Source organism: Rhinolophus sinicus, linkage group LG06, assembly GCF_036562045.2.
Source record: "Rhinolophus sinicus isolate RSC01 linkage group LG06, ASM3656204v1, whole genome shotgun sequence".
In the NCBI taxonomy this organism is placed as follows: Eukaryota; Metazoa; Chordata; class Mammalia; order Chiroptera; family Rhinolophidae; genus Rhinolophus; species Rhinolophus sinicus.
Genome location: NC_133756.1, coordinates 11,214,185 through 11,238,873, shown reverse-complemented (window position 1 = coordinate 11,238,873; position 24,689 = coordinate 11,214,185). Strand labels below are relative to the sequence as shown.

Below are 24,689 nucleotides of genomic sequence, written 5' to 3'. Positions count from 1 at the left end.
TTTCCTTCTTTTCGACACTTATGGGTAGGCCCTAATAACAGCCTGTCTTCCCCAACGGTCTCCGAAAGGAGAGTTTACCCTTCATTCATTATTTAACTCCTTGGAACACTAAGAAAATGATCCAGTGGGGAAAACAACATTGGGCCCTTCACCCACTATTGCCCACCAGATATATCAGACATACGAAATTTGTCCACAATATAACCCTGGGAAACTATTGCATGCTCTCCATTACCAACAGGGACTTTTGAGGTATGGCAGTTAGACTTTATCCAACTCTCTGTCTCATACGGTTATAAATATAAATATGTGCTGGTCATGATCTGTTTGTTTTTACATTTGGTTGAGGCTTTCCCTTACTGTCAAGACATGGCCCTGGCAGTAGCTAAGGCCCTATTAGAAAAAATTATTCCAATTCGGGGAATCCCTCAAGACCTTCACACTGATTGAAGGACTCATCCTATAGAATAAACTATTCAAAACATTTGTAAAATTTGATCTATCTATTGGCATTTCCATTGTGCTTATCATCCTCAACCCTCTGGATTGTAGAACAAACCAACAGAATAATAAAGACCCAACTGGCAAAAATTTACACAGCATTTAGTCTGCCTGGCCCAAGGCCCTCCCTTTGGTCCTCCTTAACCTTCATTCTACCCCCACTGGAAAACATAAACTTTCCCCTTTTGAGATTATCACAGGTTGTCCTATGAACCTCGATGAAGGACTGCACCAGCTCGTACTTATCAAAAGAGATTGCCTACATTACTGCAAGGAGTGTATCAACACCCTACAAAATAACACTAACCTTGTTAAAGAGTCTTTCAACAGTGTGCTTCTGGAAGACAGAGGCGTGCTCTGATAGCCTCAAGCAGGGGGAATTTGTGTATTGGAAAAGCCACCAACTCAAAGACTCTTCAGCCCCACTGGAAAGTGCTTTATCAGGTACTTATGACCAATCCATGTGCTGTTAACTTACAAGAAGTTGACTCATAGATTCACATTTCTCATTTAAAAAAGGTCCCAGACCCTGTTGCTGAGTGGGCTTCCCAGCCCATCAATGAAACCAAACTCCAATTAACCAAAATCCAGGCAACAGGACGAGAAGAAGCAGATAACCATTCCCAAGAAACTGGGCCCGGCCTGTATCACATCAGTCCTTACAGAGATTCTTGAGTTTCTTGTCTTTATCTTTTGCTGATCTTTGTTTATAAGGCTACCCTGTATTTTAGGGAAGATTATCAACATGATAACAAATCCAGTTGTTCTCCTTTTTTTTACTCCCTCATTTCTCTCTCTAATGCTTGGAAAGATAATATTTTAGTAAAATTCTCTCAGAGTGCTGCTAAGGGAGGAAATTTAACTGGTTATTGGATATGTCATCAAATCAAGAACAATACTTGTCATTAGTTGCTCCAGTTCCCAATGTCACTGTCTTCCCAGACCAACCCATATCCAACTTCACCTTTCAGGTAGACATTATTAAAAAACCAGAGACATCTATCCCCTGCTTACCATTATGCATTGCCCCTGTCATCTCCACTGAATTTCTCTAAATGTCTACGTGACAAAATTGAAAAGAAAGATATAACCAAAGTATGTAAACTTGTTCCTTCCATTGGATATGACCCCAATGAATTTTGCAAAGCGTGTAAACGGTTTCATCCTTTGTTGGAAAAATTCTCTCAATTGTGCCTATGAATGAATCCATAAAGGAGAGTTCAGGGAGGTTGGTTCATTTTATTTTCGGTGTAGGAGAAGACTCCGGACTAAAGAATGGGCACATCAATGTTTAAACAGTTGGCAAATGGAAGGACTCTGCCTGTTGGAGCAATTTGTCACTTCTTTACCCATTCGTAAGCACCCCCCCTTGCATAAGACAAATTATTTTAACAATGAACTATTTCAATAGGACCAAAGGCATATCATGGGACCCAAAGGAGAAGTGCTGGCCAGTTATGATGACAATATAGAACAAAGTAAACTTGGCATGCTTAGCCCGAGTGCCAGAATATATTCAATAGGAATATGATTAGGAATTTGTCTGCCACCATCGGACTACTCAGCCAAAGAAATGGCTGAGTATTGCTGCCCAGCAAAAGTTCCCAGATTCCCTTGCTCCTGTGGTCCTTGACAATTGCATAGCCCTTGATTACTTGCCGACCAAGACGGGTCTGAAAAAGAGGATTCCGCTGGTATTTCAAAGGTATGTTAACCTAGATGCACAAGAAGAATGGACAGGATTTGCTTAAACCTTATACCGATACTAAAAAAGTTATATTGCCTGGGGCATTACCTACCCAGTTAGGAATTTATGATCAGATCACTCTCTGAGGTTACCTTCTGTCACTGGACGTGTCGGTTTTATTACAGAATCCCCTTTCGTCCACAAAAGAAACAACTAAAACCACCATCATCCCCATTTTACTGACAAGGGCACTGAGGTCTAGAGAAAGGGAAAACATTGTCAGAAGTCACAATGAGAGCTAGGGACTCAAGCTCCGGCCCCCTAACTCCCACCCGTGCTCTTCAGCTACTCCTCAGGAAGCCCCAGGAAGCGGCGGAGTCGGGTCCCTGGATTTCTGTCTGCTCCCCAGAGGTAGGTGCCTGCAAACCAACCGGCCTCACGCCACCGCACCCTGGGCCAGCAGGGGGCACTGCTGCCATCTCGACGAGCACAGGCCGGATCGCCTTGAGGTGCTCACGGTCCCTCCACTCACGGAGGCACTTCCGGCACCGCGGAACTTTGGTGCCGGCGGACGCGCTGCGCGGGGACGCAGGCGCGCAAGGCGGCAGGAGTCGCTTCCGGCCTTGTCGGTGGTGTGAATTGAGCTGTGGCGGCGTCGGGAAGATGGAGACCATTCTGGAGCAGCAGCGGCGCTATCACGAGGAGAAGGAACGGCTCATGGACGTCATGGCCAAAGAGATGCTCACTAAGAAGTCCACGGTGAGTGGGGCCCGGGCAGGGGCTCCATCTGCGGCTGGGCCCCATCCCCGTGTGTAATCTCGGAGAGCTTTCTTGGAGCCTCAGACCCGCCCCGCGCCATCCCCCTGACCCCCGCCGCCTCCTGGGTCTCCCTCTCCGGTCTTGGTAACCTCCTCCGATGTCCAGCGCCCCTGGGCCTCTCCGCTTTAGCCGCTAAGACCTGAGCGGGTAAGCTCCGCCTTCGGGCGGCCTATCCAACTGCAAAACTCCGACTAACGGCGTCTGTGTCACCGTTTGCCTTTCTTCAGCTCCGGGACCAGATCAATTCTGACCACCGCACACGGGCCATGCAAGATGTGAGTGCCTCGCTGTCCTCTTCTCTTTGGGTCGGGATGCGCTGAGAAAGAGAAGGAAGGCGAGGTGTGGGGGGGTCTCACGAACCCTGGTCAAAAGTAACAAGATTGGCCAGCCTCGGGTTATCTGTCCAGGCGGCTGCTAAGCCTGAAGATGCTGAACTGCCCTTCCTCACTCATCTTAATGGGGAATTCTTACTCATTCTTAATAACTCAGAAAGGCGCCCCTTGCAGCATCCTGTCCCATGAATGTGCAAAGAATAGTTATAAGGAGTCAGTGACTGGCGCAGAAGGTACTGTCTTCTCTCCACAAGAGGATGCATCGTTGTGAAGTATTTTTGCCTACATTGTGTGATTTGCTTAGTAATAGTTTGATTACTTTTAGAAAACTAATCAAAATCAAAGTGTTGGTTTTCATGACAGCTGAGTGGTAGGTAGGTGGAGGTTCATTATACCATGCTCTCTACTCTTGCATCTGTTTGAAATTTGTTTAGAAAGTAATAAAACACCTAATCAGAGTTCCTGATTTGTAAGAGATAATTAGTATTACAAGCCTCTAGTTCCATATCCAAATTCCAAAATACTCTGAAAACAGTTTATTGTTTGTTGGTTTGTTGGTTTTGGTATTACTTGGCAATATCTGACTTGATCTCATTTGGCAGCAAAGCCTGACCTGAACAGATGAGAGAGGTGTTTTATGGTCTTTATCCCACTTGGTAAATAATGCGTGGGTTTCACTGCAGAACTATTACTATTTGTTCCAGATTCCACTAAGGATTTTACATAATATATAGTATCTTTCTGAACCTGAAAATTCCAAATTCTGAAGCAAATCTGTCCCAGAAGTTTTGGAGAAGGTACTATGTATCTGTTCCATCCTGAATTAGAATTCAAAGGAGGCTGTGTGATATTTTATTTAGCCTGTACACTCCTCAATCAAGCTTTTTGAAGTAGTGAAAAATCATCTTGGACTACCCTTTTATCTTTGAAGGTCTTAGGTGGGAACTGCTGCTTAACCTATGGCTCTCTTTTATGACTCATCTAGGGAAAATTTTAAGTATCAGTTAAATGTCAGCATGTAAATACAGGGACTCTGCCACCCCTCAAATTACGTCACTTAGGTAGTCTTCAAATCTTTAAAAACTAACCAGGAAGCAGTGCGATCTATTAAAATTACTTAATACCACATTGCTCATGGTTTTCCTGGACTTTGATTAGAGAGCCCTTGTTGGTTGCTTAGCTCTGTAGTTGTACAGATTGCTTCATTCTCATGGGTTTGTGTTTGCCTTTCAGAGGTATATGGAAGTCAGTGGGAACCTGAGAGATTTATATGACGATAAGGATGGGTAAGTGACAGTCATGTCCAGACCAGGAGTTAATGCTTCTGAGGAGCCATAGTTAAAGGACTGATTTTATGCTTTATGTTCTTTGGATTTTTCCTGAAATTGCAGGTTACGAAAAGAGGAGCTCAATGCCATTTCAGGACCCAATGAGTTTGCTGAATTCTATAATAGACTCAAGCAAATAAAGGAATTCCACCGGAAGCACCCAAATGAGGTATGACCTCAAAAAATATTTTCTCCAAACCTGCCTAAGAGCCTACTAAAGGAAAGGTTTAAGGAAAAGGGAACTAAATCAAGAGACTCGTTTGTTTTTTTTAAAGGAGGGCGCAGCTCACAGTGGCCCATGTGGGGATCGAACTGGCAACCTTGGTGTTATTAGCACCATGCTCTAACCAACTGAGCTAACCGCTCACCCCAAGAGACTCATTTAAAAGAATAATAATAAAGCTATAAAAAAGAAAAAAATGGAGATGTGCCACTCACAGGTTGCTATTTAGCTGCAAGGAGCGTAGTTAGTCAACATCTTACAACTCCAGTTCTTTGAAGATCCCCCTCAGATTTAAGCCAAAGCCCATTCTCTTTCTGGGCAGCCCCAAACCAGTGACCAAGCACCATGAGGGCACTATAGCCTGGCTATTTCTACCCAATGTGAGACTCTTCTTATGAATATTCTTTGCTCCAGAGCTCCCTGTTGGGATGGTCAAGGTGTTGTCCTGTCTGTATTGTGGTCTAGGCTCTCCCTGCCTAATCCTCCTCGCCGTTTCATGTTTCATGGGGGTTATGCACACACACAGCGCCCCCCAAATAAACTGCTTGTGCTCCTAACTGTCTTGAAATCTGATACCTAGAGGATCCAACTAACACAAAGAGGCTTTACTCACTTTCAGTGATCATTACATCTTCAAGATTCAGCCCAGAGGCCAACTCTCATGAAATATCTTTCCTAGTCTTACTGCCCGCAATTAATCTTTCCTTTCTTTATGATCCTATCATATCTTACGACAATGAGTGAGTACCCCACGATGTTACGAGATTTTAAGGAGCAGGGATTGTGTCTCAATTATCTAGAATCCATTAAGCATCTTGCACAGCTAACCAAAGGAATTTGCAGCCGGGGGGTGGGAAGGTACAAGTCATGGCTATAGGAGAAGTGGACAGGGATGGATCAACAATTACTCTGAGTTTTCATGACTATGTAACTGGAAAATTGTTTATTCCCTTGATAGAAATAAGAAAGAAAGAGATAACCCATTTGCAGTGGAAATTGAATTTTTATATGTGTAGACTTTCAGATGCTGGTGTATCTAGGTAGAAGTGTCCCCTGAGCAGTTGAAATTAGGGCTCAGGCAAGAGGTAAAAGCTCATGATTTAGATTTGAGAATTATCACGTGGACTCAATGGTTAAAGCCATGAGTCAGAGTTGTGGGAGAGATACAATGTGAAGGGAGATTGTTAGAGCTTCTCTTGTGTCTTGGGGCACACGCACCATAACGTACTTGACTGAAAAGGAGCCTGGGAGGACTCCCGTCACAGAGGTCAAATGACAGCTCTGGGTAGTGTTACCTTACTGATGCTAAGCAAAAGAGTTTCAGAAAGGAAGTCACTGGTATCAGCTGTTGTTGACTGATAACTGCTAGAATTGCTGCTCCATTGCGGTATTGGGAATGAAAATCTGGTCATGGGTAAAAGTGGGTAATGGGGAAATAGTAGTATGGAGTGTGGAACATGCATTTGAAAGACTGGCAGAAAATAGGAGAAACAGGAGGATCAGAGGAAGGTAGGGAAAATGTACAGATTTAAAGGAGTAGATGGAAAAAGGAAGAGACTTAAAATACCCGAAAGGAGAGGCTGTTTATTGAAGTTGGTGAAGGTAGATGAAAGTACTCTCACACACCTACATATGTCTCCCACCTCCACCCCCTTAGATGGTAGCATGTGTAGTCTTTTGCTAACCAAGGGAGAAGCCATGAGTACCATTCCAGTGTCTTAACTACATTCCAGCCCTCGTAGAAAGGTGATGAGGAGTAAATGGTTATATAAATAATTGGAAAGATACGCTAAGTGGAAAAACATGTTTGGTTATGTGAAAAAGAAAATAACTTTGTTTCCGCTAGTGTGTGCTTGTATAAAATACATATATTTAAATACATAGAGCAGTGGTTTCCAGGTATTGCTGCATGTTTGAATCACCTGGGGATCTTTAAAAAGTACTGATACCTGCACCCCTTCCGATTTAATTAGTATCAGGATTTTTTAACACTCTTTTAGGTGATTCGAATGTACAGCAAAAGTAGGAATGGCTGACATAAAAAAAAAAAGTCTGTGGGGGAGGGGGGTTCACACAGTGTGAGGGATATAAATGATAAACGTCTAAGTTTTGCTTTGTCTTGTGCACCTGAAACTAATTAAAAAAATAAATAAATTAAAAATTTAAAAAAAAAAAAAAAAAACAGAAAAAAAGAAGGAAAAAAAAAAAAAAGAAACCCATTGCCAAATCCAAGATTTCTAAGAGCTTCTTATATGATTTATTCTAGAAGTCTTATAATTTGAATTCTTACATGTAGGTCTATGATTCTTTGGAATAAAATTTTATACATGGTGAAAAAAAAAAAAGTCTGTTAACAGTGGTTACCTATTTGCAGGAGAATTAATAAAGGGACTTTCATTTTTCATTCATTTTTCATTTTGTCTTTTTTGTGTTGAGTTTTTGTGAGCATGTTTTACTTTAGCAATTTTCAGTCAAGCAATACAAAAAAGGAAAAGAAAAAAAAAGCAAGGTAATTGGAGTAGGAGGCTCCTAAAGAAAAATCAAGGCTAAATAAAGCATCAGAAGTCTAACTTTCTGTACAGCCCATTTCTGTGATATTGCAACTTTTATGTTGAAAAAATCCACCTGAGCTTTTTCCCCCATCAGATCTGTGTGCCAATGTCAGTGGAATTTGAGGAACTCCTGAAGGCTCGAGAGAATCCAAGTGAAGAGGCACAAAGTAAGTAGAGTTTAACATTTCAATCCAGCACTAGCAGAAGTAGAAGTTAATGACAGAGCTCAATTTGCCCTCAGAGTCCTAGAAAATGGCTCCAGAGAAATTTATAGCCAGGATCTCTTACTGATTTTCTTTTTGCTGGTTTCTGGGCTAGACTGACCTGCTAAATTGGCCTTGGACAAAATTTTCGATTTTGTGCTAGCCTAGCTCAAATTCACTAGCCTGGAATGCTGAGATCCATTCCCTCTGTGAGCACAGGAAGGACACGTGGGTGAAGGGCTGCTTCATGAAACAAAGAACTAGCAGTCCATTCGAGAAGCCAAGTCCAAGCAAGTGGTCTTTAATATCTGAATCATTGGTATCTTGGATTCCTTCAGATTTGGTGGAGTTCACAGATGAAGAGGGATATGGTCGTTACCTCGATCTCCATGACTGTTACCTCAAATACATTAACCTGAAGGCTTCTGAGGTAAGACCCAGAAGAGGTTAGAGTGGTTCTGATTCTAGGGGTGAGTTAGCACACTGGGCCGAGGCTACTAGACATAAGCAATTAGCGTGTCTTCCTTGTGTTTTGTAACTTGTGTAAATATTAAAGAGGTGGTGATGTGCTCTTCTTACTTAGAAGGAAACAGTATTCAAAGTGAAAGTCTTGTTTCTACAGTGAATACTATAAACATTTTATTAATACATTTTATTATTAAGCATATTTTGCTTTTGTAAAAATAAATTTTAAAAACAAATACATATCAAGCTTCCGAGTTAGGTACACGTAGTACTAGGTACATTGACATAGAAACAATCTCACCACCAAAGGGCTACTTAAAGTCTTTCTTAAAATAAATTAAAAAATAAATTCCCACAAGAGATGAGATTTAATGTGACAATCTCAGAAAGGTCACAAGGAAGTACATGACTAAGTTCCTCTTGGGGTTGTGAGGAAATGTCCCAATAATTCAGTGACTAAACTTTAAGCTTCGTGAGGGCAGGTCCCATGTCTGTCTTGTTCTCGTCTGTATCTATGTACCTGGTCCAGAGATGCTCAGTAAGTGATTGAATGAGTGAACAAATGGCACCTTCCAGGACCTTATTTTAGGATATAGTGGGTGTCCAAGTCTTTAACCAAGTGCCTGGCGTGTAAGTGTTTGACAAATATTTCTTTTAGTTTACTGTTTATTAATTTGATCTTTGTTTTGCAGAGCTAATTGTGGGTCTGATATCTCCTGCCCCACATCCCCCCACCCAGTTAGCGTAGGAATTACGTGATGGAAAAGAAAGGCTGAAATGAGCTGGGCCTTGGTATTTTGTTAGGCAACCCTCAATTTTGATCTCATGTACAGGAGATTATGTTATAACTTGGTGGGAACACCTAACTGAAGCTCTTGTCATGTCTTTTCTCTTTCTAGAAGCTGGATTATATCACATACCTGTCCATCTTTGACCAGTTATTTGACATTCCAAAAGAAAGGAAGAATGCAGAGTACAAGAGGTGAGCATTACTTCTAAGCCTCTACTGGATTTGAGTAGAAGATTATTTCACGTGAAGGTTTGAGGGCAGAGTTCTGAATTTTCTTGCCCGAGAAGCATTAATGAATGACTGCCAGCTTTATTGGAAGTTAGGAATTTTGAATGACATGGTTTGAAAACATTTATAATACTCTAGCTCTGGAAGAATGTGTGTCTATAAGCGCATCTGTGATCTTACAGCCATACTGTTCTTAATTTTGTCTCATTGTAGCAGGAAGTCTCCTATCCAGGGACCTCTGTGTCTTTGGAGTTTAACAGGAAAAAATTAAACTTTCTCAGATTATGACTGAAATGAGGTGCCTGGGTCTGATGTATAGATGTTAAGTTTTGTGTGTGTTACTACACCCCTGGTTAGTGATAAAATAAAATTTTGTTTTTACCTTAAATAAATAATTACTTTTTTTTTTTTAAAGATATTATTGGGGAAGGGGAACGGTTCTTAATTGGGGAACAGTGTGTACTTCCAGGCCTTTTTTCCAAGTCAAGTTGTTGTCCCTTCAGTCTTAGTTGTGGAGGGTGCCATTCGGCTTCAAGTTGTTGTCTTTTCAGTGTTAGTGTGGAGGGCGCAGCTCAGCTCCAGGTCAAGTTGCCAGTTGCTAGTTGCAGGGGGCGCAGCCCACCATCCCTTGCGGGAGTCGAACTGTCAACCTTGTCCTTGTGGTTGAGAGGACGCACTCCAACCAACTGAGCCATCTGGGAGCTCAGCGGCAGCTCGGATCAAGGTGCCATGTTCAATCTTAGTTGCAGGGGGCGTGGCCCACCGCGGGACTCGAGGAATTAAACTGGCAACCTTGTGGTTGAGAGCCCACTGGCCCATGTGGGAATCGAACTGGCAGCCTTCGGAGTCAGGAGCACAGAGCTCTAACCGCCTGAGCCACCGGGCCGGCCCCCAATTACATTTTCTTTTTACCTGAAATCTTTTTATGTATGAGTTAGGATTTTAGTATTTGTAGTGTTATAAGGATGAAAGAAGATGGGAAAGGTCGAAATCAAGATGGCATGTTAGGAAAAGTCAATTGTAAGCTCATTTAAGAAAGTAGTGGTATTACTTTTAAAAACTAATATCACTAGAATTATAAGTATGGTTTATAGCACATAGCAATATATCAAGAATAGAAACCGCCTTTGCTTTCCCTGTATATTGCTTGTTCCTCTGTAGATACCTGGAGATGCTGCTTGAGTACCTTCAGGATTACACAGATAGAGTGAAGCCCCTCCAAGATCAGAATGAACTTTTTGGGAAGATTCAAAATGAATTTGAGAAGAAATGGGAGAATGGTACCTTTCCTGGATGGCCGGTGAGCTTCAGTGGGGGTGTGGGTGGAGGACAAGCCAGGGAACTGAAGTAACTGTTTTACTTGAATCTTGAGCCTCTGCTTTAGGGCATTAGATGCTGATCCGCCGGGATCAGTTGTCGCCGTGAGGAGTTAGGAGTTCCCTGCTCAGTATACTAGGTTTTCTCTTTGGAACAAGATTTGTCAGGGCCTACTTGCCATTGGCTGGGCCCAGGATTTTCACCAACCATGTCATTACTGCTATACAGTTCCTACTGAGCAGAGACTGATGAAATTATGTGCTACAAATCTCTTCTGTATATTTTCACTCCTGAGGATGAACTTGAGTTTTCCTGAACTCTCAGGGAGAGAATGGACCATGTGTTGTTGTTTTTTTTTGTTTTGTTTTTTTGCTGTGCTCTTATAGGAATTTGATTCTTGTTCATATGTGTATATAAGAATGGTGCCAACTAGCACCTGGTACTTTAGATGGCTCCCTTGTCTTCATTCTAAACCTGGATGTTAATAAATACGTATTGTTCTTCTTGCCAGAAAGAGACAAGCAGTGCCCTCACCCATGCTGGAGCCCACCTTGACCTCTCTGCTTTCTCCTCCTGGGAGGTATGTTTTATTTAGCCACTCTACTGGTCTTGCCTGTTCACTCCTCAGAGGGACCACTCGATTTCCTGTTTTCAGTGCCTTGGACTTACGATATAACACCAGTTCCTGGGACCAGGCATCTACAAAGAATGTGGAAAGATAAAAAGGAAAATAAAAAACTTATCCAATCACTTTAAAAATTGTAAAATAATGATTCTAACTATATCAAGCTGTAGTAGAGTTAAGGAACACAACTTGTAGGGTTACGAATAAACTTGACCACAGAGTCAGGCCGTTGGAGAGTTTGAGCTTACTGCTAGGACACTGACTATGGAATGTGTGTGGTGTTGCCACAACTTTAGGAACACCCACACACCAGCCTGCAAAGACCTAAGTTTGAGCATTTGTTGTTTCTCAAAATCTATGTACATAAAATTATAACTTCTCTTTTTTATACAGGAGTTGGCCTCCCTGGGTCTGGACAGATTAAAATCTGCACTCTTAGCTTTAGGCCTGAAGTGTGGTGGGTAAGAGACTGATTTTTCTATCATAACTGTCTCTTTTACTGTGTGTTGGCACAATCTTATTCATGGCTCTGATACCATTCTTTCTGTCATCCCTGACTGCAAAAATAAGCAGGTCTGTATGGTACAGTGATCCTGAAATCGTTTGCCCCTCCTGTCTCCTTAGGACCCTGGAAGAGCGAGCCCAGAGGCTATTCAGCACTAAAGGAAAGTCCTTGGAATCGCTTGACACCTCCTTGTTTGCCAAAAATCCCAAGTCAAAGGGCACCAAGCGGTGAGTGGCTGAGGTTGCACCACCTCTTACAGTTTTTAAATGTTATTCCCATGGAGAATTTGTATCACAACAGATTTTAAAGCCTGTTTTATCATCATGATTGATCCATAGAGATCCAGTCTGCTCTTTTTCTCTGCTCATGGCAGAGTGCTGTCATTGTTATTATAAACCAAGGACACTATACGCAGGTGACTGAGAATGGTGAAGTCTGTAATATTGAAACTGCTCTAGGTACCCTTTGTTACCTTAATAGCTTATGGAGGCTGAATAGGTTCAAAAAATATTTCCCAAAGTTTATTTTTCCTAATGACAGTTGGATCTATTCTTTAGCCACGTGCTTGTACCGGGTATTTTTTCTAATTTTTTCAACAACCCTGAAAAGTAGTTGTTACCCTCACTTTTAACAGATAAGGACTCAGAAAAGTTACGGACTGTGTCTACTTTTCCCAGTTACTAAGCAGCAGGGTCAGGATTCGGGCCCAGGTCTGCCTGTTCCGGAACTTGCTCTCCTGTACCACGTTGCCTTTGTAGATATACTGATGGACATTTGAATGTCTGGATATGTGTTTTACCTTCTAGAATGAGGTCTAAGAGGAAGCTTCCATGGATTCCAGGAAACAACCTCGGTACTTGTATGAGCGAGTCCTGAGCTGAGCAGGGCATTTGGTTTCACAGCGTGATGTTTCTCGTGTGCTTGTAATTTTTAACACACTCATGGAATCAGTGTTCTCAGATACAGGGAGCAAGGCACTGAGTAAAAGAACCCTTGAGTGATACAGTTTGTTTCTTGTTCTCAGAGACACTGAGAGGAACAAAGACATTGCTTTCCTAGAAGCCCAGATCTACGAATATGTAGAGATTCTTGGGGTGAGTAACTGACTGCAGAGGGCTATAAACGCTACAGAGTATGGGAGTAAGAGAAATATGAACTCATAAAATATTTTTTTCAGATTGAAAGAGGAAGGGTAGGTATTAAACTAGTTCAGCAGAAAATAGAGTTCTCTCAGGGTGCTTGGCCCTTCAGTGAGGTCCTGTTCTGTTGTCTGATGTCTGTTCTTAGGTTATATCCCAAAGGTTGCCAAGTTCCCATGAGGCTAGCGGAGAGAATACTCTCCTCTCGATATAGTAGCCAGAATGGTACAGGTGCTTTGAGCTCAGGGGGTAACCCAAGAAGCAGACACTCAAAAGACAAGTAAGAGAAAGGCTATGCACAGCAGCTTTTCGGGTATGACTTACAATGAAAAGACATTACTTACGTAGTCACAGGATTGTGAGAAACTATCTTAGCCCTAACATTTTAGGGCTAAAGTGTTAGTGGATCAAAGCTGGCTGTGAGCTGCTCCTTGAATAGTCTTTCAAGAAGGAGCTGGATTGTTGGTTGGGGATTGAAAAAGGCCTAACCTGACCAGGATGCTCATCTCAGAGAGAAAGTAGGGAGAGGAGTAGGAGGAAAATAGCTCTCTTTCAGGGAAGAGAAGGTGGAGGAAAGGGCAGCACTCATCCAGAGAAGATGGCCAGTGCCTCTGGGCGTCTTGCAGTAGACCAGCCTTTCTGATAGTGTCTTCTTTATGCAATTGTCAGCTGCTCTCCGAGCCATTCCCTTCACAGGTTCTCAGATGGTGTCCTGAGTGGGTGGCTCTGGCTCAGATAGCTCATTTATGTGTCTTCGTTCAATTGCTATGGATGTTTTTATTCTGCCCTGGTTTGAGGACCACACATATAGCTATAAATCTGGTTGCCTGTTGGTTTCCTCTACAGCTGCTTTCAATAAAAGGAGGCTCACCAGACATTGGACATTGGAGACACTTGTAGTTCTCCACAGTGAACTTGGGCTTTGCTAATGTGGGCAACAGTCTGAGTCGCCAGTCGTCTAAAGATGACTGGGAAGCTAATTTGTGCCCTTGACAATAAGATGTATCCACTTTCTCCCTCCTTTGAGAGCATTTTGCTTTCCCTGCCAGGAGGTGTCACCATTCTCTTTGGCATTCCAGCCAGAATGGTTTCCAGAAGTTGTTCTCCTTATGTACTGATACGGTTTTTATCATTTCACCCTTTACTGATATTGTTGGTTTCCAGACATCGTGCTGAATCTGTGGATACAGTAATGAATGTGACACAGTCTTCTGACCTTGAAAAATCCACTTTGTGGTTGGAAGAGACAAATGTGAGGAATGTGATACATGCTGTAAGACACTCAGATTGAGTTTCTAAGTAGAAAGAGAGAGAAAAATGTTCCAGGTAGAGAAAACGGCAAGCATGAAGGTAAAATATGAGAGGAAATTAGATATTCCAGAAATAATGAGAAGTTCAGTGTGTATAGAGTGTGCCTTGTAAGGGAGTGGTCAGAGATTGTTTTGGTGAGTTATGTTGGAAATTTGGACTTCATCCTTTGAACAGCAGAAATCTAATAGAAGTTCTTTATGCAGAGTATACCATTTAGATTGTTTTTTTAAAGCAGGTAAATCTCAGAACAAAGTGGCAGCTGGAGTGGAGTGAGAAGAGACTCAGGGCGAGCTAGAAGGTTCTCATCTTGATGACGGCAGTAACAGTGGGAAGGAGAAGAAAGAACATTCAAGAAATATTTTAGAGACTTTGTTCTCTGGTGTTCTGTGATAGTCTGGCCTCAGATGAGTAATTTAGACAAGTGACATAAAACCTTTGATCCTTTGGGATCAGGGAAGGCCTGCTGATAGTTCTGACATAAAGTCAGACTTTCCCTTTATTCTACAAGAAAGAAAACCTTATCCTTATAAGTGGGAGGTCAGCCAAGGTTGTAGGAAAACAGGAATTGTCCCTTCATGTTTTGCACTACTTTTCTCTGACTTTGCGTTTATGGACCTGACTTAGGAACAGCGACATCTCACTCATGAAAATGTACAACGCAAACAGGCAAGGACAGGAGAAGAGCGAGAGGAGGAGGAGGAAGAGCAGATCAGTGAGAGTGAAAGTGAAGATGAAGAGAACGAGATCATTTACAACCCCAAAAACCTGCCGCTTGGCTGGGATGGCAAAGTAAGTGCCAGCACTACCATCTTTCTCCCCATTTCCCATTTTGGAAGCAGATGCCGACTCTCCTAATACTGTTTCTTTTCTGATTTCTTTTAGCCCATTCCCTACTGGTTATATAAGCTTCATGGCCTAAATATCAACTACAACTGTGAGATTTGTGGAAACTACACCTACCGAGGTCCCAAGGCCTTCCAGCGGCACTTTGCTGTAAGGAACTCAGAGTCATTTCTCCTGAAAATTGAAGTATAAAACATGAGTCTTTGAGGGAAGAGGCTAGGAGCAGCCTGAGAGGATTGCTAGTGTCCAGAGCTTAAGAGAATCAGAGAAGGAGTGAGTCTAAAGTCAAGCACACAGCATTTGGCCTCTCATACCGGGGCCAGCCTGGGTTAACACCCGAGACACTTTCTGAAGGCATTCTTCTGCTCTGTGTTTGAACCTCATTTGGTTTTATCTTGCTTGTTCTCATCCATCTCTATTTTTGTCTTTCTGCCAGCATCTTAGACCAGTCTTTGACTCCTTGGTCATTTATCCCATTACCAGGACTCAGGGCCAAGGAAGGGGCTGACGGCCTCCTTCTTTGGGTTTTAAATTGGTCTTTGCCTCTTTGAAAAAAGAAACTAAAGGGATGGCATTTATCAAGTTATTCTTGAGACAAGGAATTATCTAGGTGATACTCCAGTAAGTGTATTCACCCTTCAGTTCTTAGTACTTGGAGGGAAATTTTACACAATAGGAAAGACTTGCTAGACCAAGGATGGCGAATTTGTATGAACTCCCTCCTTCCCTCAAATATAGTTATTACTAATTGATCCTGGATTTTTTCTGCTAAGCTCCTAAGTAGTCTCTGAATGTATCTCAACATCACTTAGAATGAATTAGAACTGGCATCCAAGATAAAGCCCACGCCATCCGCCGTCCCTGAGCCCAAACTGTCATTACATCAGTCTCTCCCTGCTCTCTTGCACATCCTTGCTTATACCTGATAAACAGTCTCTCCTTTATTTACAGAGATGGCACTGACCTGCCACCAGTAACCCTTACTCCTGCTGATGGTGGGAGTTGCATGGGTGGTAACTGGTTAGCTCGAGTTGTGTTTTTCTGTGGTCTTAACACAGGTTTTGTCTGAAAGAGTACTAGATCTAGGATCCAGGTTTTATAAACCAGCCCAGTGAGGCAAACAGTGCAGTGCTACCTTGAAATATCTGCCGTGTCAGTCACAGCCACAAAAGAAATGTTGCTTTTAGGTGGAGTCTTTTGCAAAGGGTCAGCTTTGGGTTTATGAGGAGAATGGAGTTAGCGCTCTGTGTTCAGCTATGGCCATTTGACATTGTCCCTTTGCTGCTTTCTTCTAGGAATGGCGTCATGCTCATGGCATGAGATGTTTGGGCATCCCAAACACTGCCCACTTTGCTAATGTGACTCAGATTGAAGATGCTGTCTCCTGTAAGTAAGCTGTGTTTGTTGTTCCCTAGGCCAGATCAGGTGGCCACTCCTGCAAGTCACTGTCCCAATACCCTGGTGTATCCAGGCCTAAGGGCAGCGGGTTGCGGATATGTAAAAGCTACAACAGTCATACAGTTACTGGATTTCTGAGGAGCATGAGCTAGCTATACTGATTGTTTCCCCCTGGAGAAGAGCCCTAGGCTGAGTATAAAATAGGGCCTTTAACCAGTGTCTGTGAATTCCCGTGTGTGCAAGATTTTGAGTGAATGGACATCATTGTATGTTTTTCTGAATTGATTTTAATATATTAAGCACCACTGATACCAAGGAAATAATATAACAGGTCTCAGTAAGCTTATTTCTGAGGTGACAGGGCAGATACACAGAAACTCAGCAGCAAAATAACTTGGAGAAAGAACGACGTGAGTGCAGGTCAGGGAACGTGTTGTTAAAACACCCAGGGACCTAATTAGCTTTCTGATTGTGGTAGCTTTTTCTGCCATTAACATCTTCCTTGTAGGCTTTCTACTTTCTTTCTAGTTTATCTCTCCTGTCGTGTTTTCACTTGCAACTGGTTAGATGGAGAAGAAAGAATTTTACCACTCGAGCTTGGTAAATTTCACGCCCTCACTCTCAAGTGTACATTCCACGCTCCTCAGCTGCTTGGTCAGCTAAGTCCCATAGCTCCTGTCTCTGGGGCTGTTCAAATCCTCTGTGGCAGAGCCAAATAGAAATGACCTTCTCAAGAGCTCCCTGATCCCTGATCAGCCCATGGATGCTAAGTGTTTTGTGTGCAATCACCTTTGAGTACTCCTGCTTTCTTGTCTTCCCTTGTTAATTTAGGAGTCATGATCATACAGAGCTTCCAGTCAGAATTATAATCTGCCTTTATTGCCAGGTTACCACTTGGCCTCTTTACTTTTCATTTTTTTGCCCTTCCCTTTCTCGGAAGAAATTAAAATAGTAATGAAATTTCTTAGAACCATAATGCTGCATTTTGAGTGCAATCTCATTTTTAGATATATTTTCTAGCTATATACCTACCACTAGTAAGTAGGTCACAGTTCATTTTTTGTGTGTTTTCTATGTCCTACAATTTGCCTGAGTTAATTTATTCTGATACCTCGAGATTGATTTATTGATTTTATTATCGTTTTAGGCTTATAATCATGCCAATTGCAAAAACAAAGGGATGTTTTTATTTATTTTATTCCACGTATTTATTTTTGTTCATGTATAGTTATCCCAAGCATTACCCGAAGTTTTATGTTTAATAGAAGCAGGTGATAGGTCATCCTTGTTTGGATGCTGTTTTTAAAAGGAACGATGCTTGTGAACCTACAGTAGTTTTAAGATTGGCTTGTGATTTTACTATATTCTAAAAAAGAAAGGTTACGTTTTTAGTACTTTTTTCAGGCAGTGGGTAAAAACAGTGTTCCTGTATTACCTCATACTGGCTAATATTCTGTAATATTCTTTTGGTTTTTGAAAATTTTTATTGGGGAATATTGGGGGGACAGTGTGTTTCTCCAGGGCGCATCAGCTCCAAGTCAAGTCATTGTCCTTCAATCTAGTTGTGGAGGGCGCAGCTCAGCTCGAAGTCCAGCTGCTGTTTTCAGTCTTTAGTTGCAGGGGGCACAGCCCACCATCCCATGTGGGAATTGAACAGGCAACTTTGTTGTTTGTTAAGAGCTGGTGCTTTAACCAGCTAAGCCATCCAGCCGCCCCTCCGGAAGTTCAGCAGCAGCTTGTTGTCTTCAGTCTAGTTGTGGAAGGTACAGCTCACTGGCCCATGGGGGAATCGAACCTGCAAGCCTGTTGTTCAGAGTTTGCGCTCTAACCAACTGAGCCATCCGGCCGCCCCTGTAATATTCTTTTAATGCAGTTATTTATCCTGTTAGGATTCTGTTTACAAGTTTTGTAGTTATGTTCATAAATAAAAGATGAGCTTCTTGTTTTCCTTTGAGACACTTGTCAGGTTAGGGATCAAAACCATCTTTATGACATAAAAATGGATGGGATTACATGCTACATTCTCTTCTGTCATTTGAAACAGTTTATCTTTACATAGAGATTACATCTTCGTACAAAGGGATCACTCTGAGAAGATTCTTTAGTTAGTAACCCATATTGCATGATTTATTATGACAAGGTAGAAAACTAAGTGCTTTGTTTCCACTCTGAGTTTTATTTCCTTTTTTCTCTTAATATTTGCTGTGGTTTTGTTTCTTTATTTCTTTAGTCAAAAACATTCTTCTCCTTTTTCTTGATTCTTTCTGTACAGGCTTTTAGAACTAGATGTCCTCTTAGGAATCCATTGGGAGTATCCATTGCTGATGTTATATTTAGAACTTTGTTCAAGATGCTATCTCTGATTTTTAAAAAATAATTCAGAAATTATTTAAACATAGTTATAATTCTGGTTGATTGAGCACCTTTTAACTGTTTTATTTATTTCTATTTTTCTTGGCCCATGTAGTAAGATACTCTGTGCATTTAGAATATATTGTATCTTTGTGTCTAAGTATGTAATCAGTGACTTGTTAAAGATTTGTGTACAACTGGAAGAAAGCGTTTTTTCTCAACCTGTAAGCTGTTTAATCTTACAGTGTTCAGGTCCTTAATTTCATAGTCATATCTATTCATTTTGAATTTTGATAAGGACATGTTGACACTTTCAATTATAATTAAATTTTGTCTCTTGCATTTCTGCCAGTTTTGTATGTATTTTGTTTTGCAGTGTTTGAGCCACATAAACTCAATGTTGTACTGTACCCATATTGAACACTCCCATTTTCTTCCTGAAATTTCTTTGATAGCGTTTTTGTTCTATGGTGATAAACTTAGACCATTGCTCCGATTATCAAAATTTTGGCAGTAAATGTGGGCTATTTTTCACTTTAGTCATCAATATTTATCATTCTATAGGGTACTAAGCCTTTTACACTTGATGTGTTAATTGATCTATTTGTATTTAACCCCTTTGCTGGAAGTTATTTTGTTTTTTGTTAGATTTCTCATTTACATGGATTATATAGTAAACTTGAATCTATTTCTTTTAGACAGGTATTTTTCTAATATTTCTAACTTTAATGTTTCAACTAAGAGTTTATTTCTGCTACCAATTTCTATTATCCATTATTAATAAATAACATTGTTTGGTTGAATTATTTACAGGAGGTGATTATATCTTGATGGTCAAGCACTGTAAATTTGATACTTATTTCTGACTCATAATAATTCAGTAGATTCTGTGTCTTTAATCTTACTATGCTTAATATTTCTATCACTTTGTTTATAAACAGTGGTTTTTCTCCTTTCAGATTCCCCTCATCTCTTGTCATGATCTTTACCCTAGGACTGGTTGATGGATTCTGTCAAAGTCTTTATGTTTTGATATGTTATGCTTCAAGAGTAAAGTTGGGTCAGTACCACATTCCTAATAGAGTTTCATGTGGTGGTTAAGAGAGCAGACTCTGAAGGACAACGCTTTGGTTTCAAGTCATGGCTGCACCACTTACTAGCTGAGCAAAGTCCTTCTCTTATTATTGGCTTGGTTTCCTTATCCATCAGATGTGGGTGGTAATAATATATCTACTTCCTAGAGTTGTCTTGGAGTTTAAATGAGATAATACAGGTAAAGTGGTACAACCATGCCTGACACACAATGTAGAATGTACTCAGTGAGTAAGCATAAGCTGCTATCATCACCATCTTCACTTGGGGCCTTCTCTGCAGTCTGAGAAGTGAGATCCAAAGTCCATATATCTCTTCACTCAGTGTTCAATATTAATATTACTGGCTACCATTTATCGAGTGCCTGCTCTGGTCCAGGTAAATGGGAGATGTTTTACACTCATTAAATCTTTAAAACAACCAGTGAGGTAAGATGTCACCCACATTTTCAGAAAAGAAAAGTTAGGTAGTGTTTTTAAGGTCATGTAGCCTGTAAAAGAGTTGATCAGGAAGGATTATTCCAGAAAGAAATGTCGTGCATTTTCTCATTAGCCATACAGAGATTTTTGGAAAAATTTTGTATTTTTCCAGAATATTGGCAGATTCATAATTCCGTTGTCCATATTATTTGCAGAATTTATCTCCTTATTCAGATGTGTAGGTTAATCAGTTTCTCTCATATGCATGTTTTTATTATTGCCACTTCTCTGATTTTTTTGTATCATTTCCACCCATCACGATTCCCTTTGTATTTTTAGGTTCTCCGCATAGTGTTTAGAGTTTTGCTTCTATCTCAATATCATTTTCTCTTTTTGTTTTTTCTCCCCCACTCTCAATAGATCATTCACAAATTTACTACAAATTTTTTATCACCTCCGGCTTTCTCTGTTCCCCCCAAGCATTATTCCTCCTTGTAAGTATCTTAGATTAACTCTCTGGCTTCCTTTCAAACTTTCAGTAACAGATAGATGGTTGTATACATATTGACTCCCACGAAATGATCACAGACTTTCTCAGGCGTCTCACTAATAGTAAGCATTGATTAATTACTGAGTTTAAGTGAGTTGTATTATTCTGTGGAGTTTCTTCCATTTTTCTTCATTTCCTATCAGTGGAATAATTTCTTCTTATTAAACTTGGGTTGTGCTTTTTTTTTTTTTTTTTTTTTTTTTTTAAGCATCTGACTAGATACCTCAGGGATTTTTGTTGGTAAGGAAGTGAGCCTATTAAAACTAACTCCATGCCCTCCGTCCTATTTGCAAGAATATGCTTATTCAGCTGCTTCTCTCTATGCATATACCTTCTCCACTATTTTCTGTCTTCTCTTTTAACCTCAGTTGACAATGAAGGCGGCTCTAGTCCTTCCTCTGTATGACGTTTTTCAGTGTTCAGAGCCTGCCGTCATCTAGCCCATTCATTCTCTCAATTTCTAATACATACCTGGGAAAGATGGGGTAGGCACAGCTGGGTCAGGTACTATCTGTAGTCCATTCAGCTGTGTCTCCAGGAGCTGGGGACAAAAGCAGTTTCTTGTTAGATAGGACTGTCCTTCCAGAACATGTTGGGAAGACATGTTTTCTTAGAATAGAATGTGCAGGGACGAAACCATTGGCACAGCTGGATTTACTTGTTTGCTGGATTTACTTGTTTGTCTTTATTTTAGATCATTCTGTTGAAGTTTTTCTTGTGGAGGTTTTAGCCAGATGGGAGGGCTCAGTACTTTCATTTAAATTATAGTCTTTTTTGTTTGTTTGTTACTTAAATGAAGGATTTCACTTAGAAATTTATTGTAGTTATTCTAGTGTTCCAGACTCACAATTTTTTTTTTTTAATTGAACAAATGACAGCTAAAAAGGAGCTTTGTGGACTTGCCACCAGAAATTCCCATTTGAGTGATTGGTCATGACTGACCATTATTTACTGGGTATAAATCCACGTAATTAATAAACTAAAAGCATCAAGTTCAGACAGCACCATCTTGTTTATAATAATAGCATAAGAGGTTTAAACATTTTAATTAACTCTGGGGACATTGTTTATGAGAGCAATTGCTTTGCTAAAATCATGATATGTGTCTGTGGCTTTTTATTGGGTCAGCTAACTCAAAAAAGGGGGAATTCAATTAGTTTGCTGCACTTACTCTTAGTGAACCCACTCTGTTTCCCAGAGGTGATCCCGTTCTTATCTAATGGTTTCAGGTCCCTCTGAAGAGTAACATTTCTCTTAACTAGTCCCGTTTCCTACATCCACTTTTATCTTAGGAAATTTATGCCATTATTTCCAATCTCCTGTGTTTTAGTACCACTCTGGGTTGGATTCTTGAACAGTCTGGGCAAGGACTGACAGGGCTCGGCCCTGGCACATGGTAGCACGTGATAAATTCTCCGTTCCTTGGTGATGTGCATATTAACTGGGCCTGAGGCTAATTTAAAGCAATTAACAAGGCAGGGAAAGATGATTGATTACCTGAGCACCTGTACGCCAGGCACAGAGCTAAGTACTTCCGTGTGTGTATTCTCATTTACTGTTTTTTACCCATCTTAGGCTTCACCTTTCTCTCTAAGGTATTTCTTCTAATCTTGTCAAGTTTAGAAATTGCTCTGCTCGATGGGAAATGTAGAAGCATATAAGAAGCAAGTAGTTGTGTCTTCCCACCTTCATCTATTCATGTTTTATCATCTTCCCTCTCTGGCGGTACCCCTGTCCTTTGTTCTGCGAGTGCACCTTCCTGACACTATTCCGAGAGATTTATGTCGTTCTTTCTCTGGTTTTGTGTCTGTCCTGTCTTGTGTACATGTCTGATTCCTCCCTCTGAAGCTATGGTGGTGTCTATAGATGTCATTGAACCGTCATAATTCTTGTTTTAAGTGTCTCCACTGTTTGTTGAGCCATCTTATTTTTCAGACTCTTTGGCCATGATCTTTCACCTTTTTTCCCCCACTGTGAAGTCTTCGAAATATGCCCATATTTGATAATGTCTGGTGTTCCCTTTCTCTTCTATAATGAACTTTAAGACAGTAAGGTCACTTTCCCCAGCAATTCCCATAGGTTGTACCACATGTACTTCTTCCTTCGAGAGTATCAGTTCTCTGTTCTAAGAGGTCTTTGGTTATATTTGATACAACTTTTCTTTTACAGCAAAGCAATAATTACAGTATATTTTGCGATGGAAGTGTAGGCAGGTGGTCCAGAACCAAAATTCCAGTTTGGGGGAAGCAAAAGCTTCAAAGGCGAGCTCATCCCGGGGAATCCTAACGGCGGATGTGTGTAACACTGTGTACCCAGTGGGTACTCAGTCTGCTCATTTCTCATCCTGCAGTGTGGGCCAAGCTGAAACTGCAGAAGGCATCAGAACGATGGCAGCCTGACACTGAGGTGGGTGTTACCGTAACGTCAGGGATGGCAACAAATGACGGAGATCCCTTACCACATAAAAGGGAGGTGAAAAATGGCCCCTGGTTCACTGCAGTAGCGAGTATAATGTGACAATATCTATAAATTGGCTCTTGACGTGTAAGCTTAATTTATTTGTGATATTAAATATGTCAGACTTAAATCTGTGTCTTAAGCCATCCCTTGGGCAATTCCTCACACGCTCATTTGTGCTTTGGCTGCTCCAATTGCTTAAAATCTCAGTTGTACAGGTTGTATTCGCCCACTGAAATTTTAAAGTGGCAAGCAGGAATACCCAATGTCTTCTCCTGCTCCGGGGATTCATAAGCTAAGAAGTTGAGAAACCGTATCATAGATTAGATCTTCTTTGAGGATATTGTGTTTCCCCGAAAATAAGGCCTAGTCGGACAATCAGCTCTAATGTGTCTTTTGGAGCAATATTAATTAATATAATTAATATAATATAATTAATATAAGTCCCAGTCTTATTTTGCTATAATATAAGACCCAGTATAACATAACATAACACATAACATAACAATCAACCATCTTATATTAATTTTTGCTCCAAAAGACACATTAGAGCTGATTGTCCGGCTAGGTTTTCTTTTCGGGAAACACAGTAGCGTCTAATGAGAGATGGTCCTCTCATGGGATAGGAAAGAATCCTGTTGGTCTTGAGACAGTCATCCCAAGTAGCGGATTTCAGAAATGACAATATGCATATGAAGTGTGGTAGGAACTCTTTTTCTTTTAGTGAGTGGTTTTCAATAATCCTTTTTTAGCAGCAATGCTCTTCCCACACTGTAATGTAGAATTCTGATACATAAAAGAGAATAAAGCAAACTGTTCTGGAAGGAGCAGCTCAGCCTACTTGGCCTCCCTTTCAACCTCCCTTTCTGCAGTGGCCTCTTGGGAAGACACCCACAGTTCTTGGGAACTGTTTGAAAACTGTTCTTAGGTCAGCCTTTCTCAACCAGCGTTCCTCATCTTAAATGCAAAAAAAAAGTGATTTGAATGAACTATTTTCTCATATATCCCAAGGATGAGTCATAAGTGTACCAGTCTAGATCCCTAAGAGAGAAGTTAGTTTATTCCACATAATGGATGCCTTAGGGCAGTGGGGCTTAATTTAATTCTCTTCCAGAATCCCAGTTAAGAAGGGCTGTCTTAGATGAATGCCATGGACTCAGGCCAGAGTGGGCTCAGGTACCCAGACACTAATTCCGAACATTTCTCCCAGGAGGCATCGCTAACAGTGTACCCCTTCTCTCTTAGGAAGAGTATGAAGACTCCAGTGGGAATGTTGTGAATAAGAAGACATACGAGGATCTGAAAAGACAAGGCCTGCTCTAGTGTGCAGGACTGTATTTCAGCTTTGGGCTTGCCCAGGCTTCCCTAAGATCTGTTTTTTCTATTTCTCCCAACCAAATGTTCCTAAAGACTCTTTGCTATTTAGTCTTATGGTCTATCATGCATCTTGTAGAGACAAGGTATGCTGGCAGATTGCAGGGTTGAGGTGTGTTTTATCTTTGTTTTATATTAAAAACGATTCTGTCAGAAAATAAAACCAGCCCTTGTTCTGA

The 24,689-nt window shown here is 41.0% G+C and overlaps 1 protein-coding gene across 1 annotated transcript; it reads left to right on the top strand.

Annotated features, from left to right (window-relative positions):
* Nucleotides 1-2,762: 2,762 nt before the first annotated feature.
* Nucleotides 2,763-24,676, top strand: SF3A3 (splicing factor 3a subunit 3). Its single transcript, XM_019726573.2, has 17 exons — nucleotides 2,763-2,947; nucleotides 3,235-3,282; nucleotides 4,573-4,625; nucleotides 4,731-4,836; nucleotides 7,537-7,609; nucleotides 7,984-8,075; nucleotides 9,010-9,092; nucleotides 10,290-10,428; nucleotides 10,957-11,025; nucleotides 11,464-11,531; nucleotides 11,695-11,802; nucleotides 12,600-12,669; nucleotides 14,650-14,814; nucleotides 14,908-15,018; nucleotides 16,164-16,254; nucleotides 23,030-23,085; nucleotides 24,382-24,676. The coding sequence occupies exons 1-17, from the start codon at nucleotides 2,852-2,854 to the stop codon at nucleotides 24,457-24,459; spliced, it is 1,506 nt and encodes a 501-aa protein (XP_019582132.1). The 5' UTR covers nucleotides 2,763-2,851; the 3' UTR covers nucleotides 24,460-24,676.
* Nucleotides 24,677-24,689: the final 13 nt, after the last annotated feature.

Excerpts from the sequence above, each read along its gene's own strand:
- SF3A3 (XM_019726573.2), top strand. The coding sequence starts at position 2,852 with ATGGAGACCATTCTGGAGCAGCAGCGGCGCTATCACGAGGAGAAGGAA. Across the intron at positions 2,948-3,234 it reads TGCTCACTAAGAAGTCCACG|CTCCGGGACCAGATCAATTC; the intron begins GTGAGTGGGGCC and ends GCCTTTCTTCAG. Across the intron at positions 10,429-10,956 it reads GTACCTTTCCTGGATGGCCG|AAAGAGACAAGCAGTGCCCT; the intron begins GTGAGCTTCAGT and ends TCTTCTTGCCAG.